This window comes from Fopius arisanus, unplaced genomic scaffold (assembly GCF_000806365.1).
Source record: "Fopius arisanus strain USDA-PBARC FA_bdor unplaced genomic scaffold, ASM80636v1 scaffold00087, whole genome shotgun sequence".
Classification (NCBI taxonomy): Eukaryota; Metazoa; Arthropoda; class Insecta; order Hymenoptera; family Braconidae; genus Fopius; species Fopius arisanus.
In genome coordinates this window covers 161,993-179,279 of record NW_011887826.1, presented here as the reverse complement: position 1 = coordinate 179,279, position 17,287 = coordinate 161,993, and the positions used below count along the sequence as shown (strand labels likewise).

The 17,287-nt window shown below is 40.5% G+C and overlaps 2 protein-coding genes across 4 annotated transcripts in view; one reads left to right on the top strand and one right to left on the bottom strand.

Moving 5' to 3' along the window:
- LOC105270419 (paired box protein Pax-6) overlaps positions 1 to 17,287 on the top strand; it is a 39,139-nt gene that overhangs the window by 15,321 nt on the left and 6,531 nt on the right. For all 3 annotated transcript variants that reach the window (XR_892536.1, XM_011311329.1, XM_011311328.1), the window contains exons 4-5: positions 3,829 to 4,019; positions 4,321 to 4,430. Coding sequence is in view for 2 of the 3 variants with exons in the window: in XM_011311329.1 (XP_011309631.1) it covers positions 3,829 to 4,019; positions 4,321 to 4,430 (301 nt within the window). In the remaining variant the exon portion in view is untranslated. The remainder of the gene's footprint in view (positions 1 to 3,828; positions 4,020 to 4,320; positions 4,431 to 17,287) is intronic.
- Positions 10,728 to 12,341, bottom strand: LOC105270418 (pro-resilin). Its single transcript, XM_011311326.1, has 3 exons — positions 12,330 to 12,341; positions 11,500 to 12,255; positions 10,728 to 11,246 (listed from the first exon to the last, which is right to left on the bottom strand). The coding sequence occupies exons 1-3, from the start codon at positions 12,333 to 12,335 to the stop codon at positions 10,791 to 10,793; spliced, it is 1,218 nt and encodes a 405-aa protein (XP_011309628.1). The 5' UTR covers positions 12,336 to 12,341; the 3' UTR covers positions 10,728 to 10,790.

The window sequence follows — 17,287 nt, the reverse complement described above, 5'->3', positions numbered from 1 at the left end:
CCTCCCCCTATCCCGGCCCATATCTTTCTTCTCTCAAATTGCGAATGCCAGGCGTTCCTCGGCTTCTATTTAAATGTAATTTGTATCTCGACCACCACCTGCACGCCCTATACCTCTAGCTTATGGGTACTTCCTTTTTCCACACTCTCATTTCCACACGGAAGATTTCCGGCTATTTAGAGGGACCTCGCGGTCCCATTATTATACCGAGCAACTTTTCTCAGTTCTCAAAAATTCCACAAAGTAAATTAATGTTAAAATCCTAGCTTCGGTGATGATAAATGCAAGGGCACGATTTTTTTTACTCGATTCTACAATATTGGTGGATTACACTTGAAATATTCTCGTGGGATTCTACAATGAGAAGGACAATTCCATTTTTAATTGAAGAATCGATTATTATTGATAAATGGTATAAATAATTTTTTTAATTACGTCTTTTAGTGCAGTAGAACGGAAATTTTAACGGGATTTTCATGCCGTCATGGTTATTTTACTGACATTCTTCTCTCGGTGTTCTCGATGCCGATTGAGATCTTCAGATACGAGGGGACACGTGGCCTGACATTTCCCACGGGATGTCAGGGGGCAGATATTGTCCAGGGGTGCGAGAGTCGCGTGCCCCGGGAATTCGCTATGATTGTAATTGCTCACGATCACCAAAAAATCGTCAAACCATTACACTATTTATTTAGGCCCTTTTTATCCGCCGATGTGGGGGGATCGGGACGAATTATCTGGGAAAGTACCAGAAAGAGTTGGGCGCCGCAAATTGCCGTTTACAGGACGCGAGGGCGGACTTTCTGATTTATTGGGGGATCTAATGACAGGTTATCATCGCCTGTGATACGGTGACACGTGCAGGTATAGGAGATGGGTTTCCACTTGAAGATGTAAGGAGACCTTGAGTAATAATAAATTTGCTGAAATCAAAACTCATCAAAAATTTTCCAATTCAAAATTCAGCATTTCAGTTAAAAAAAAATACACACAAGAAAATTGTTCAATGAAAATAAAATAATAATATCAATTTTTTATTGGAAGATCCCGGGTAAAAAAAATTGTAATCTGAAAGGTTTTGAAAAATTTTCCAAAAATTTGAGTAGGAAATTGTTTTTTAATAATTTTATATAAATAGATTTTATATAAATAGATTTTGCTGAAAAATATGAAATTCTCAAGAATTCAAAATTTTATTTATAAAATGAATATTAATTGATGAATTTACTAGGGGTCGGTAATGAGTTTATTTACGATGGAGTGAGTGATCTGGAGGCAGATATCGACAACAAGCTTGAGCACTCGAGACGACAGTCTGGATTGATGCAATAAAAACGATCCGGCTTACGTCGAGGCTTATCCCTGAAGCCACCCCCCTGAAGAGCATTCAGCATCGGAAGTGGGCTGAATACACCCTCGTGTTTCTCTTCCGTCTCCTGCCACTGTTGCGTTGGGCACCCTCTCTTTATTCCTCCCAGTGAGAGCTGTACGTATCACACAATCGCGATTCCATACGCCAGGAAGCTGCGAGACACGCACTATTACCGAGGCGTCACAGGGAGACAATATTATGACGTCTCTATCCGGGAGTATTGCGGCCCCCGTGTTACAACCATCGGCCATTATCCATTTCCCCCTTTACCACCCCTTTTGCCACCCCCTTTGCCACCCCATCATGGTGCTTCGCACTTCACGCTTCATGCTAATATAATCGATCCGGCGTCTAGCCATTTCAAAACCCTCATCCCCTGGGATACGCGTTTTCCTCATCTCCAATCATTGTTCATTCATCATTTATGGGTTGTAAATGATTTTTCATTCATTGTTGACCATTGCAACTTTTTTGGAATTTTTAGACCGAAAAATTCGATCTGCGATCTGCAATTCGAATTATACCCGAAAAATTAATTCGAATATTTTCAATTAATTTCCATTTATTAATTATAAAATTAAATGGAGCAGATAATTTTATTAAATTATCATCGTGTCGGTGATCGGAAATTTGGGAACGAGTCTTGAGTTAAAAATTTAATGCGGAGGGAAAAAATGTGAAAAAAATGTTGAATTCTCAGATTTCCACTGGCGAAGGCGTAAATAAAATGGGACAAGAAAATTGGCACATGGGTTTGATACGTCTTGTGGTTATTTGCGAGATATTGGCCGTGGGAGATCTCATGTTCCCCACGGAGCACGACAGGCGAATGCTTGGACTCGTAGTGGCACCGCTGAGTTGGGTGTCATGGGGATCGCGACGTTGAAATCCGCTGACGTCTCGGACCCCCGTCGCCACCCCCTTGGACTACCAACTCACCCAGTCGGAGCAACGGCCTCCAACGAATTCCCATCAGCCACTCCACAGCCCTTTACACCTCTCCCTTTATGAATAAAAATAAACAAAAATAAAATAAAAAAATAGACACAGATTTCGTATTATTTTGGAATTCATTAAATGAAAGAATTCCCGGATAAAAAAAAATTGTAATCGCAATATTTTTTTCAGATTTTCAAAAAATTTCTCGAAAGCTTTTCAGAAATTTTTTTTTTGAAAGAAAAAAAATCGCTCAACAAAATAATTGTATTTTTGCGGAATGTTTTGAAAAATGAAATGAAAAAAAAATAAAATTGTTTTGTATTCCGATTTTTTTTATTTCATAATTAATTACAACGAAATACAATGAGATAAAAAATTCAGGAGAAAAATCGCCGGATTTTCACAACTCGCATTAATTTTCAGAGAAAAATGGAAAATCGTTTCCCCAAATAAATTTCCTCGGCGAAATATTTATTTTCACATGGCGGGATGACTTTTTGGGGATTTGAAAAACAGAGTGAAAAATATTTTGACGGAATTAGTGGTATTGTGACGTTTGAGAGTTCTCGAGATATATTCTTTAACCAATGGCAAGTGGTTCCGCCGATGGTTAACAATGGCAGAGAGTCAGGGATCGAGGGAGAGGCCATTGTAGAATCGATTCCTGTCGTATTATACGATCCTAACGACAATGATCCAGAGTGGTGTACGAAACAGAATCTGGTGACACATGTCATGTCGTCGGTGGATATAAGCCACCACTGGAGGGTTGTGCACCCAAAGTGTAGGGAAAAAATAAAGCGAATAAAGATGGAGAAAAACCTGGAGAGCCGAAACAGTTGGACACTCGATGTCGTCTCGAATGTCGTTTGACTGGCGTTTCTCCGGTCCTCCACCTTCTCATTTTTTTTTTCCATACATTTATTGTATTCAAGCTCGGTCGACTTTTTATCCTCAATTCTTCGATACATACCTGAGCCACCATTGTGCACAGCCTTTCATCATTTAACGCTCAAACATTTTCCCTGAAAGTATTTTCATTATTATTTTTTCGTCGAAATCCAGGGCGAAGTCAGCTCTCGGTGGAAATCGGGGGATGGGGTAAACCTGTCGTTTTTAATCATTTCCAGTTTTATTGTGGAAAGGTAACGAGAGACTAGGGGATTTTGAGATGAAATCTTTACGAAACTTGATAAAAATTGTCGCTCACATTTTTTCACCTGGAGATTATTATTTTTTTTGTCTCTTTTTCCTCGTTATTCTTTTCCGTTCAACTGCACGTTGAGTCAACCCCCGGTGGAAATGCGATAATTAGCTGGGGGTGAAGACGAGGTATCATTTTAATTATTTCCCCATCTCATCGAGTCAGTCGATAAAACCCTCGGTGGGGTAATCAAGCTAAAGGGCGTTAATGTCACCGGAGGAGAGGATGTACTGAGGTACTTCCGGGAGAGAAAACTTGGAAAATATTGCTGTGGGGATTACCTTTAAAGAGATTGCCTCTCGTGGATTTCTAGGTGTCGTCCATCAACAGGGTACTGAGAAATCTAGCTGCCCAGAAAGAGCAGCGACAACAGCACCAGCAGCAGCACAATCCCCAGCAGCAACAGGGGGTTGGAGTTGGTGCTGGAAGTCCTTCTGATAGTGTTTATGATAAGCTGAGGCTGCTTAATGGACAAACCACTGGATGGCCAAGGCCCAATCCCTGGTCAGTATTTCACCATTAATTATTTTTAAACACCGAAAAAAAACACATCGTTTAAAAAATACGACAATCCATTTAAAATTCCGGTGTTTTACCCAATTTTTACATAAAACAGACATGTATTCATTTATTTATTTATTTGTGATATATTTCATAAATTTTTATGATATAATTCACCAAAAAATTCAATCTCCACAGTTTCTTTGTGGAATTTTCAATTCATAATTGCATAAATTTTTGAAATTTATATAAAAAAATAGATACGATGTAAATATATATATTAACAAATGAAATGAATTCAAAGGTATCCAACTGGCGCTGGAAGTCCTTTTCCATCTCTCCAACCTTCGCTGAGTCCAAGTCACTGTACAGCATTGCCACCGGATCCATCGGACATTTTGCACGCGAAAAAAGGTAAGAACGATGATAATGATTAAAAAGAAACAATGCCCGTGAAAGGGGAGTTGTCTGGCCGCAGAGATGGCCTACGGCCTTCGCGATACCGCGACGTAAACATGTGTGGTCCTGGCGTGGGGGCGTGACGCTTTTAATTAATTAATTTAGGGCAGCCCGTGTCGGCCCAAAACGATACTAACATCAATGTAATTCGTGTATGGAGGTCTTGCGGTGTACCGCACCGCGTAATGTCTATCCCAGTTATTGCGAATAATAATTGTAACCAGCCGTGGATAACGCGGGTACAATCGGCCAATGAGAGCTGCACGTTTGCTCACGCGTGCACGTGTATCACTCGTGATCTCTTTGAGGATGGATCAAACGCTCTTCATCCGTGAGGAATATTAACGAGAACAAAAAAATGTCAATTTCATCGCTGGAAAATTGAAAAAACTTCAGCAACTCTGAAAACATCAATAAACAAATGAAAAAAAAAATTAAAGTAGGAAAATCTGGTGGAAAATTCAGGAGACTTCAATTTCCGGAAAATTTCACATTATTTTTTTTGCGAATTCTTAATGATTTTAGCGTTCAACTGAATTTAATGATTGAACAAAATTTTTAATTGATAAAAATGTAAGTGAAAATGCGGTATGGGGATCTTTGAGGTTCATTTTGACTTGGAATAATTTTTTTGGGATTGAAAAAATACGGGGTCGAGTATTTTCTCTGCAATAGACATGTTATCAGAGAAGGGGAGGTAGTTGATACAAATGGCAACTATTGCCGAGCCCTCAACCACACGCGGGCCCTCGGGCTCGGATTATACGGGTTGGGGGTGTTTTCGTTAACTTGTTTCCAACCACATGGGGACGGGGCAATGCCCAAGGGTACGAGGGCCCCGAAAGAGCGACAGCAAATCAGATTACGTTCCAATCATCTCCACGAACTTTGATTTATTTTTTTTTATTTTAGATGAATTTTCCCGGATTTATGTCGGTCTCATTCGGCAACTGGGAAAAATCACTCGTCATATCCCGAATTTATTTGAATTTTTCAAAAATTTAAATAGGAAATTTTTTAAATAATTTAGATAGCGTATTTTTTGAGAATATTGAAAAATAAAATAAGCAAGAAAACAACAATATAATTAAAAGAAAAAATTATATTCTCAAAAATTTAAAAAAAAACAAAATTTTGAAACATTTTTCAAAACATTTCCCAAAGATAAAATTATTTCGCTTCCGGATTTTTTTTTGTTTCAAAAAAAAAATTCCGAAAAGTTTTCCAGAAATGTTTTGAAAATTTGGAAAAAATATTCCGATTGCAATTTTTTACCCGGGTATTTGATCATTCAACCCTAAAAAAAGCGTCAGATATTTCACCAGCACCCGGGAAAAAATTGCGAGTAAAAAAAAAAACCTGAAATTCTTGCTAGACTCAAAATTTTAATCCATTAACTCTGATTTATTACGAGCAGAGGAATTTGTGCAAAATCATGATGAAAAACTGTCAATCTAAAAAAAAAACGAGCGAGACGCTGAGAGAGGTGATTTCAGTGATGGCCGTGACATTTCTATAAATATTTCCGTCCAGTTCATTTGACGTTTGCACTCTGACGTATTCTTCCGGAGTTTCTAATATTCTGAGAGGATGCGAGAGGTCCACAGAGGATATGTCGAAGTATGACACATTGGACGAAACGAAAGTCATATTTCCTTGTAGCCTGTACCGAGGTGAAAAGACAATGGACTGTCGACCCCTTTTGGTACTGTCTTTCACCCCGATTTCTTTCTCCCCAGCCTCCACGTGGAATTCTCAGTACATAAAGCTGTACAGAGAGTTTGTACACCCTTTGTGGCACCCAGAATAATTCCGAGGGAAAAAAAATCCACTGTACAAGGGAAAATTGAAAATACATCCGTACAGAGATGCAAACCCCTTTCATACGATTCATTTAATCTTTTTTCCCGATATATGAATTGAAATGGATTCACTGATTTTTGCAAAACAATATGGCTGCACTGTGCTGGGCGTTTGTCGCTGAGGGAGTAGACAGTCGAGCCATTATACTGTCGACCTCTTTATCTCCTCCTGAAGTCTTTTTCCTACCCTGTGTTTCACCATTTTTCTACCTTCTTTTTACTATTTTCTTGTGCCCCGGCTTCCCAGTGTCGTACTCGCTGCAATGTGAAAACCTTTTATCGTCGATCGAGACAATGCGCGCTCTGTGCAGTGTTCCGATAAAGGTTTCTTCATCGCAAATAAAAGGCCAAAAAAATCGGTGAGTTCAAAAAATCTATTCTCCAACAACTCTCATAAACCGCCTGTCAATGATTTTTATTATATTATTTATGAGCTGATAGTTTGGTGATAAAATTTTTTCTCTGTAGCGATGTTTATGGAAATTTTCTCTGAAAGGCGTATTAAAAAATATTTTGAAAATCCAGTTGCACAGTCTTTTGACGTAATTATCACGGGTGTATCCTCAATTCCCCCAGAACCCACGCCCTCCATCCACTCCCCCAGGAGATCCTTATCCAATCGACCATAGGAATAGGAGTGTCGTGGTGATCGCGCGGTCGGATAAACACACTCCTGCCATGGAAGACAAAAGCTGAGATATATCGGGTTGAGGAAAAAAGGAAAAGATTAACGAGAATATGGGTATCTCGGGGCAGCACGCAATGGTGATGGTGTTCCAAGTCGAGAGAGCAATTGTAACCTGATACGCCACCAGGAGGTCAGGGCAGAGATTGACGAAGATGATAAATTAGACTCGCCTGATGCAGGACAGCTGAGCTACACCGACAGCTCACTGACCTGCAAATCCGATGCATTTTTATTCTGTTCTTTTAATGTCTTGATGTTTTTTATCAACATTGCGCGGTTGAAAAAACAATTGGTATTGCACTTGGAATTTTATGGAATAAACTTGAAATTTTGGAATCGATTTTCATTCATCGTCAATTCATCGTCAACTCATGATTCAGGATTATTATTTTATTGATTATAATTTAATTTTATAATTTTATGAATTATCATTTACGACGTTATCGGAATTATTTTACAATTACCCGGGTAATAAAAATTGTAGACGGAATATTTTTTCCAAATTTCCAAAAAATATCTAGAAAGTTATAAAAAAAATTTCCTATTCAAATTTGTGAAAAATTTTTAAAACATTTCCCAAAAATACAATTGTTTTGTTACCCGATTTTTTTTCAGAAAAAAAATTTTTCTGGAAAGTTGTCCAGAAATTTTTGGAAAATTTAGAAAAAATGTTCGGATTACAATTTTTTTTACCCGGGTACGCCAATCATCCGTAATTTCTATTGAATAATCAATACCTTCCAGAATGAAAATTTCGTTATTTAACTTCGCGATAACGTTTTCTCGCGAATATTTGCCCACCGTCACCATCGATAAATTTTGGGGATTTTGTGAGAGAATTCAAAGGACAGAAAATAAAAAAAAAAAAAAACCAAAGGGATTGCAAGTGATCTGCCCGGTAATGCCAATCGATATTCTCCCCTTGAAAGACAAGTCCTGATAGCCGACTGGGGCTATTTAGGGCAGCACTGGCAGAAGATAGAGCCTAAGAATTTGCTCCAGGGTAAACTGGTGAACGTGATGTGAATTTACGTCTCTGAAACCGCGTTCCTTCCGGGATTTCGCTGAGAATATTTTGAATCTCCCCATATCGATCGAGTCAAGTCGAGGAGTAAAAAAAAATACCAACGAGTAGTCAAGTGAGAGAGAGAAGAAAAATGAAAGGAGAAGAGGAGAGATTGGTTTCGTTCCTTTTCGTCGAGTGCATAACCGGGGGATGATTGAAGACCCCCCCGTGGAGTTTTGCCTCGGTCCTGGGCTTTTTCTATGAAACTCTGGTACAACGCGTTCCACCTGCTCGATGCTAGCTCGGCTTTTATATTATCGTCGACCTCCTCCTGGGTATCATTCACCAATGCATCACATATTCCGCTGTCTTGTTTATTCTTTTTATGCCGATTGATATCCCAGCCGTACCCTGAGCCCGTCAACTGGGCCATTGCCTCAATAAACGCACGAAGGAAGAGGACGATAAAAGCCTTCCAGTTATACCCTGTACAATGCACATGAATCCCTTCCTCATTGCCTTTGTGTCACTCCATAGGCTTTCGATTAATACACTGCACCCTCCTACCGATCTTTAATCAAATTGGCATTTTTTCATAATCCACATATAAATATAAAATGCAATCCGACCTGAAGAAAAATATCAATTCAAATTTATCATTCGATTTTTTTAATTTTTGAAATTCCCCAATTTTTATTCGAATTATGAAAAATTAAGATACCGTTACTTAACATTTTCCAGTCGATTTCCGTAATTTTTCCTATATATTTCTCTTCGTGGGAAAGCTCGAGAGGAAGACCATCTCTTGCTTAAATAACCACTTGTATTGTTCTCCATATATTTTCCTGAGTGTTAGGGTAAATTGATAAGAAGCCGAGGGGTGATAATAGTTGAGCAAGAATTCTCACTAAAATGCCGAATGAGTTTGTTCTGGATGGACTCGGTGTTCCCACAAGTCTCGCAGCGGGATATCGCGTACTTTCTTAATCTCTCCGTCGGAAACAAACGACGGGAAAACAACAGGAGTTCAAGCTTCGAGTTTGAATGAGACGAGGGAGAAAGGGGTAGTGTGGGAAGGTACATTGCCACCCCGAAACTGGCATTCATCCTGGTTCACCCTAGCCGCCGGATGACTCGGCCAGATTGACTTCCAGACCGCGAACTGCACCAGATGTCACGTCGTGGACGAACGTCTTTTCCTTGCCCTTTAGATCATGAGGAGATCAGGTCTTTCCTCCCCATTGTTCCACCCGCACCCACGCGAGTCGGTAATTAAGTCAGACCTCACATTTCAGAATTATTATTTCCACCTGCTCATTTCAATGAACTCAAGACCCTCACGATTTCATTTTACAACGCATTCTGTACGCGTTTTACTGTTTTTTAATTTTTTATTTAGAATAACGAAGAATTGCAATTCAGTTCTCAAACGATTGAATGGTTTCAACCGGTTTTCATCAGATCTTAATCAAAATCTCGAACTCTAAATGAAATACTGGCATTTTTGTCATTATCTTTTTTGTAGACCTAATTGAGAACGACAAAAAAGGTATCTATAAATTTTTTTAATAATAACAAAATTATGTGTTTTTGAAGAAATGTTGAATTATCGGTGGAGCAGATTTGAAAAATAAATTTCTCTCTGCATTACGCGAGGAATAAAAAATAATCACCCTTTTATCAGCGGAATAGTCCGAAGAAAAAAGCATAATGGCGGATGGCTTTTAATCTCCCCAAATCCACTTTTTATCGGATTTCGCGCAGAATGAGATCGACGGAGAAAAGAATACGCGTATCTACCTTCCGTAAAAATTAATATCCCGTACGTCGATGGTCTGCGAAGTATAATCGACAAAGGGCGACGCTCGGTTGTTACCCCCCAGAGGGGGATGATATCGCCGGGGATGTATAGCTGTGAACCTGGTGAAAACTTTGTTTTCCCGAGTGCACCCCTTCGAAACTAGAGAGCGAAAAGACGGAGGAGAGTAACGATTGAGGGTTATAGTCCGAAACTTTGCCAGTGGAGCCGTTTGAAGACTCTTTCCAAGCAGTTCGGAAGCTTCGGGTAGTTTCCGAGGGTTGGCCGGTCAGTTCGTGATTTAATTGGTCCCATCGTCTTCTGCACGGACCACCAGTAATTGTCCAAGGCTCAAGGACCGGATGTAGGTCGATGTGTGGCATACCCTACCCCTTTATTGGCATAATCCTACACAGGGAGTGCTATTATAGAAAAATAATCCGTTTTTCCGGTTAAAAAAATATTAAATATCTCATTGTTTTTGCCCTACGCCGCATAGGAAACAATGATGATTACTTGATTACAGAAAAAAAAAAACAGGAAAGACCCGAAAAATGTAATCATCCATACGTACTCGTGGCGCAGTCCCAAAGATGCGGAGGGATCGCACCGGGAGAACCCCCAAAATCAAGAACAAGGGATAAAAGACAGACCGAGAAAGATAGAACTTATGGAACACGCGATGGCGCTTGCCGTAGCAGTTTGAGAGCGATATTAAATTTCTGGAATTTTGCGGTGAAATAGCGTGTCTGCTAGCTGTGATCTTACTGCGCCACCCCTTAACCCTCCCACTCCCCCCAGTATTTCGCAATTCGACTTGGCATAACTCGAAATCCAATAATGCGGCAAAAGAAATAACTTGCAACTCGATATATCGTAAACCCTCTGACGCATTCATCATACTTTATTATTGTTTTGAGCCATGTCTTAATCGTGGGATTATGTACAAGTGAGAGTAATTTTAGAAAGTAACGAGAAATCGCTTCTCCGGTGTCTGATAATTGGCGTAGGGTGAATTAACTGGTGCAGCAATCGGTGCAGGAAGTTGAGCGGCAAGTGGTTGGACCTCCAACTTGGCTGGAGCATTTGCCGTAATTCTCTGGCTCCTGCCACTGGTCTCACTAATTTGTACAACAGGAGTGGCTGACGGCTCATTAACAGCCACTTGAAGCCTCGCCGGTGAGAACTCGAGTTTCTGCAGTGGCTGATAAGCATAGACCGCTCCTCTCAGTGGTTCAACATTCTCAGCTTGAATTTGAGCGAAGTACTTCATCGCAGCTATATCCTGACTGCTCATGTACTGTACCCTTTGGAGACGTCCGTCGGGAAGTGCCACGTAGTACTCACCAGTTTGTCTCTGCTGTTCGTCAACGTCACCCTCCTCATCGAGCTCATTCACCGAGTCAACTGGCTCCGCCTGCAACAATCGGATAATCAAAATTTTTGGAGATAAACCGGAGAAATATTGTTTGGTGGAGCAACTCGGAGACGTGCGCTCTGGGTCGTGATTGAAAGTGCACGACGAGGTGAATACTAAACAGGAAGAAGTACCCGGACAAATCGAATGGTATAGACCTGATTTGAATTCAACTGGAGTTTAACTGATAAAGTCGGGAGGCAATACTTGTCACAAGTGGCTTTGGGCTTTTTTTTTTAAATAATCATTTCACCTGGGATTCAGTTCCGATGGGAGTTGTTGGCTCGTCGTAATCTGGGATTGAAGGATCGGTGGTGGTGGATTTTGGGGCTCCGTATTGCTGATTAAATGGTGCACCGTATTGGGTCTGAGGGGCTGCATACTGTTCCTGGGGTTCAGCTGGTGCACCGTATTGGTTCTGAGGTGCAGCTGGTGCACCGTATTGGTTGCGAGATTCAGCTGGTGTGCCATATTGTTTCTCGGGTTGGGCAGGGGCGCCATATTGTTTTTCAGGCTGAGCAGGTGCGCCATATTGTCTATCAGGTTGGGCTCGAGGAGCCAATTGCTTAGCTGGGGCGCCATATTGTGCCTGCAATTGCGCTGGTGCGCCATATTGTCTCTGAGGTTGGGCTGGCGCCCCATATTGTCTCTGGGGCTGAGCTGGTGCGCCATATTGTCTCTGGGGCTGAGCTGGTGCGCCATATTGTCTCTGAGGCTGAGCTGGTGCCCCATATTGTCTCTGAGGCTGAGCTGGTGCCCCATATTGTCTCTGGGGCTGAATCGCTGGGGCTCCATAGCTGTTCACCAATGAAACCTCTTGCTTCTGCTTCTGGGGGAGCTCAAAGGCTGGACCCTCAGGCCTCCATCCTGATGCCTGATACGGAGCATCTCCTTGAGGCTCCTCCTGCTGCTTGGCAAAGTAGTAAGTCCTGTCGACCTGCGACTGCTGACGATAACTCGGCGGCTCCGCCAGTGTCATCGCGACGAGAAAACTAAGACCGATAAAAACCTGAGGAGAAAGATCAATTCATTTGTAATGTACCTTAAATTTGAATACTTATCCCTGATTTATAAATGAATTACCTTCATCTTGAATAGCTGTTGGTGGCTGAATGTCTGGAATGAACTGATGTCGATTGCTCTAGTGTTGGGGGTTTTTATACCCGTCTGGGAGTCCCACACTACGGCGATGACATTGGCCCTCTTAAAAACAACAATGTCGAACGCACCAGAAGGTCGTTACACGTATCATGATTGGCTCATCGGATTTTCATTTCTCCTTGTTTCATTCGACGCGCATCCGCTGCTTGTCGATTATTCTTTTTGATGATTATGACTGAAGGAGGCGAATCGATTTCCGGTTGTCTCCTCGTCTCAAAATTATCCGGATATACATCAGTCGTTGTGATACTGGCGGCCAGTTGATACGAGGGATGACCCCCTTGTATATCAATTCAACTCGGCCTCTCCATCGGGCTGACCCTATCTCTCGGTGAAGGACGATGCGATTACAGCATCGATTGTTATTTCGAGCGAGCCCGGACACTCGCTCGTGTCACCAGCCAACCATTCGAATACCAAAGCGTCCAGCCGAACTGTGGTATGGACATTACAAATTCCTGTCACACCTATACCTCATCATTCGTGCGCGACGATTCGCGATAATAAATTCACGTGAACTCAATTCTGACCAGCATCCGAAGACGTTACGAATTCGTTATAAAATCAATTTGCAAAATTTATTCTTGAGAGTAGACTAATTGATCTTCCTCTGGTGGTCATTTCTCTCGGACTGACTCCCAGTGAAATTCACTTTCCACGGAAATCCCCAACACGTGGATTCCGTCCCTGGAAAAATTACAATTATCACCTCTATCTTCAATTCTCCCCCGAAAATTAATAACAAATACCGTAATTCATTCTCCTCGTAATTACAAACAACCTGTGCGTGAAATTTCAATTTATCGTAACACCGAGCAATAATGACTACCCCGCATTTTTCTCTAAAATACTTGTCCATATCAAAATTCCTGCAAATGTCCGAAGCATTGCAAATCCAGAGCCTTGAGTCCTCGCAAAGAAAAAAAAAATCGAGAAATCTCTCGTTTTCCCCCAATAGCCGTTCTCAGAACTCTAACAGTTCTATTTCCATCCGTAGGACGTGGAGTAAAAAAAATGGGATAAAAAAAAAATCGGTGAATCTCTTTTTGGCTGGAGATTTGCCGAAAAATCGACGATAAAGTTGAGCTTGGGCTCTCCACCGCCACGTACACATATATTTATCCGCATATATGAGAGGGGGGGGCGAGGGGGAATGGAGGATGAAAAAGGTGGGGAGGGGTGCTCCATGGCAAAGCAAATTATTCACACTCAAACGACTCCATTTCAATATCGGGCCGAGGCCCAGGGACAAAAGAAGGGCGAGATGCCTGTCTCCCTTCGGCTTTTCCCTCCAACCCCTCTAGTTCCTCTATATCGTCTACCTCTAGCTCTTTCTGCAATCTCACCCTCTCCCTCGCCCTTCCTAGATTTCCTCCCTTTTTTTTATATTATTATTATTTTCATGTGACTCGAGTCATTCGGGTTATCATCGCACATTTTTCAGCAGTCATTTCTCCACTCTCAGATGGCATCCTGAATAATTCATGTCGTGAGAGGGATATTATTTGAATTCAATGGGAATTGATGTCGTGAAAGAAAATATTGATGCAGTGGAAAAGGAAAATCAGTGGAGTTGTGAAATCGATGGACGGTAGGAGAAATTGGAAAATCGGGATAATTTGGGTCAGTTCGGGAATTTTTACGAGGTAATTATTCTTGTTGGGGAAATTTCTCACCGATCGATATTCTCATGATTTTTTAGAACGTCGGGGTAACAATTAGTCATTAATCACGTTAATTTTTGTTTCACGTGAAGACACATTTTGATTTTTATTTCCAAAATAATTATATTATTAAATATATAATATGTATAATATGTGAATTAATTTCTAGTTCGCACTCCATTCTTATCATTTATCACAAAATTAATGGCAACTCAAAATTTCTCTGGTTTTTCGTATTTTTTTTTTCTGATTCCCTTGGTGCATCGAACCTGGCAGACAAAAAAAATCCAGAGTTGAGTAATCGAATATATAGCGGGGGCGTTTGTCCGGATTCTCGACTTACACGAGAGATAGAATAGAGGGTTGCTGCATGTAAACTGGATTAATCGTCTATGAAGGGAGTGAAAGCCGTTGGGATATCATGTATATTTGTCAGCAGTGTTCATTAACCCCCCTCAATCCCCAATTTCATTAAAATCCAAGGTAAAAAGTAAAGGCTACACCCATGATTGAATAATCACACGATCGATTCTCACCGATAAGTCACACGTGATGATCGACCTGTGCATTATTGTATCGATTTCACGAATTGCGACAGAGAGCCTCCAGCCAATATTGGTGGTCACTCTCGTGTCTCGAATTTTCAATTGCTGTTTAATTTCCTTGTGGTAATAGCGTTAATACTCGCTCGGTGAAATCATTTTGTCTTCCCTTGTGGCACGTACACAAACCCCTGGGGATTCGTCTCCGTGGCTTTTGGCAACCAGTTGCGCCTCCCTCGAGAGCTACTTCCTCCATCAACACTTCTCGTGTTTGATCAAAAGTCGAGTAAATAACATCCAGTCACCGGTTTATCACCCATTAGACACCAATTAATTACGTGTACAGATTTTTACTCCTATTTACGCCTCGCGTCGATGTTTTTCTTTTAAATTAACCTCATATCCCGGGTAAACAAAAAATTGTAATCGAATATAATTGAATATTTTTTCCAAATTTTTAAAAATTTTCTGGAAAACTTTTCAGAAAATAGTAATAACAATAATAAGTTTATAATTAGTTAATTTATTATTCCTTGACACAGGTACCCAACTTATATTACATATTATAGACTAATCCCTTAATAAAGAGCGAATAAGAGGAACTAAGAGCGTTAATGAGTGTGAATCCAGCGCTGGAAACTTTTGAGATTACGACTGAACAGTTGTACTATTTAAAGAAAACAAGAACGGAAAACAGTGGAAGTATTAGTTCCGGGCTGTTAAATCGGGGAAGGGGGTGCGGAGGCCTCTGACTCCTGGAGGTGGACACCCTTCTTAAATAAAAGCCCTTTTCTGGAGTTTAATACTGGGGAACGCGCGCATCAGCTGAAGGCGCGGTTAATCTCCCTTTTGCACCGCGAACTTTGAACTACCATTAGCTCACGCTTTAGCCCAACTATACGCCTCTTTACAACCACCCACCCCTCCCCCAGGTACCAGTAACATTCATTTATTCATCGCCTCATGTCGATTGTGTTGAGTCATACTCGGTGCAACAATTAAACGGCTGTTTAAAAAAAAATTCATTTCGAATTTCAACTCGAGGAACGACTGAAGGAAATTTTTACCATGAGAGAGTCAGGAAATTTTTGATTCTTCATTGATTTAATTTTTATTATTGAATTCCATGTGGCGAATTTCGAGGAATTCAAGAATAATCTTACGAAAATTGAATTTTCAATGATTTCACACGATTTATTTGGATTTCGCAATTTTAGAAATTTCGCAAAAAATTCTGGTAATTTCCACTTAAAAAAAACGAGTAACAAACTGAAATTTACGAGATATTCCAATTATCAAAGAAAACATTAAACGAATACCCAGGAAATACCCAAAACCTCTGAAACTCGACAGCAAATTGGCAAAGACCAAGTTGTTAGCCGAACAATCCGACATTGAAAAAGCCCAAACGTTTAATAAAGAATTTTTAACATAAAATCAGGGGAATCGTGAGGAGACGGAAAAAGTGATAATTCAAAGATTACAAAAAGTAAAAAAAGGTAGGTCGGAGTGGGTTTAATTCGCCAGGCAAACGGCAAGCAGCGGAATTTGATTGAGTTGCGCGCATAAGGAGATTTGCCGGTGGCGTTCGTTGAAGCGTTTGTTGGCAAAGAGGATTGCGAGTAGAAATCTATGGAATCGTTTCATGCAAAAGCATAGAGAGGAGAAGTAGGGTATAAAAGAGAGATAGAAAACGAACTGCCACATTTCTCTGGGCTGTACAAATGACGTTGGCATCATTTCATCTTCTATCTTTCTCACCGCTACCCAAATAACCATAGAGAAAACGGAGGGAGTTACAAATGAATCGCGTAATAACCCTAGCCCCCTCTCCTCCCCCTCGGGAAAGGCTTCAACTGCTTATGTATTCGATCGTACGGATGGTTGCACTTAATCGAGTTGCCGATATTTCCTTTCTGCACTGGGGTTCATCGCTCTATTCCTTTTACTCCTCGGGCTTATGTCTCTTCAACAAGTCTTTTCCACTAAGTTATTACTATTTACCCTTATTGAAATATTACCGCACATTTTTTCACCGGTTGTGTTTGATTTACATGTTTTTTTTTATTAATTGAGAAATTTCGGTTCGAGTACTCGCGATATTCGCGGAAATAATGAAATTCAAGCAATAATTCCCGAACATTTTTTAGCCATTCAAATAATGTTGTAATTGAAGGTTAAATAATTTTTAATAATGTTGTAAAACCCTCGTATTTATAAATTTGAAATTATCACATTTTACTTCGGGTAAAAAAAAATTGTAATCGGAATATTTTTTTCCAAATTTCCAAAAAATTTCTGGATAACTTTTCAGAAAATTTTTTCCTTAAAACAAAAAAAACCCGAAGAAAAAAATAAATCACAATCCCGTGCGATCGGCCATGATGACGTCAATCTCTCCTCCCAGAATCAGAATGATAATCGCATTCACAGGGGAGCGAGGTGTCACACCGTAACGAAACTCTCATTTCCACAATACATACCATCCCGTACAACCCGTACAAAAAAAAAAAAAGAGAAAGAAAAAAAAATCCGTCAGAGGGTTCGCAGCAGTACCCCGCATTATACGTTATTAGTCGACCCCTAATAACAATGGCCACCCGTTTTGTACCAAGTAGACACCGATTTCGACCTTTCCACATTTAACATCTGTATCATCTCTCCAACCCCCTGC

Excerpts from the sequence above, each read along its gene's own strand:
- LOC105270418 (XM_011311326.1), bottom strand. Across the intron at positions 11,247-11,499 it reads CCATCGGAACTGAATCCCAG|GCGGAGCCAGTTGACTCGGT; the intron begins GTGAAATGATTA and ends CGATTGTTGCAG.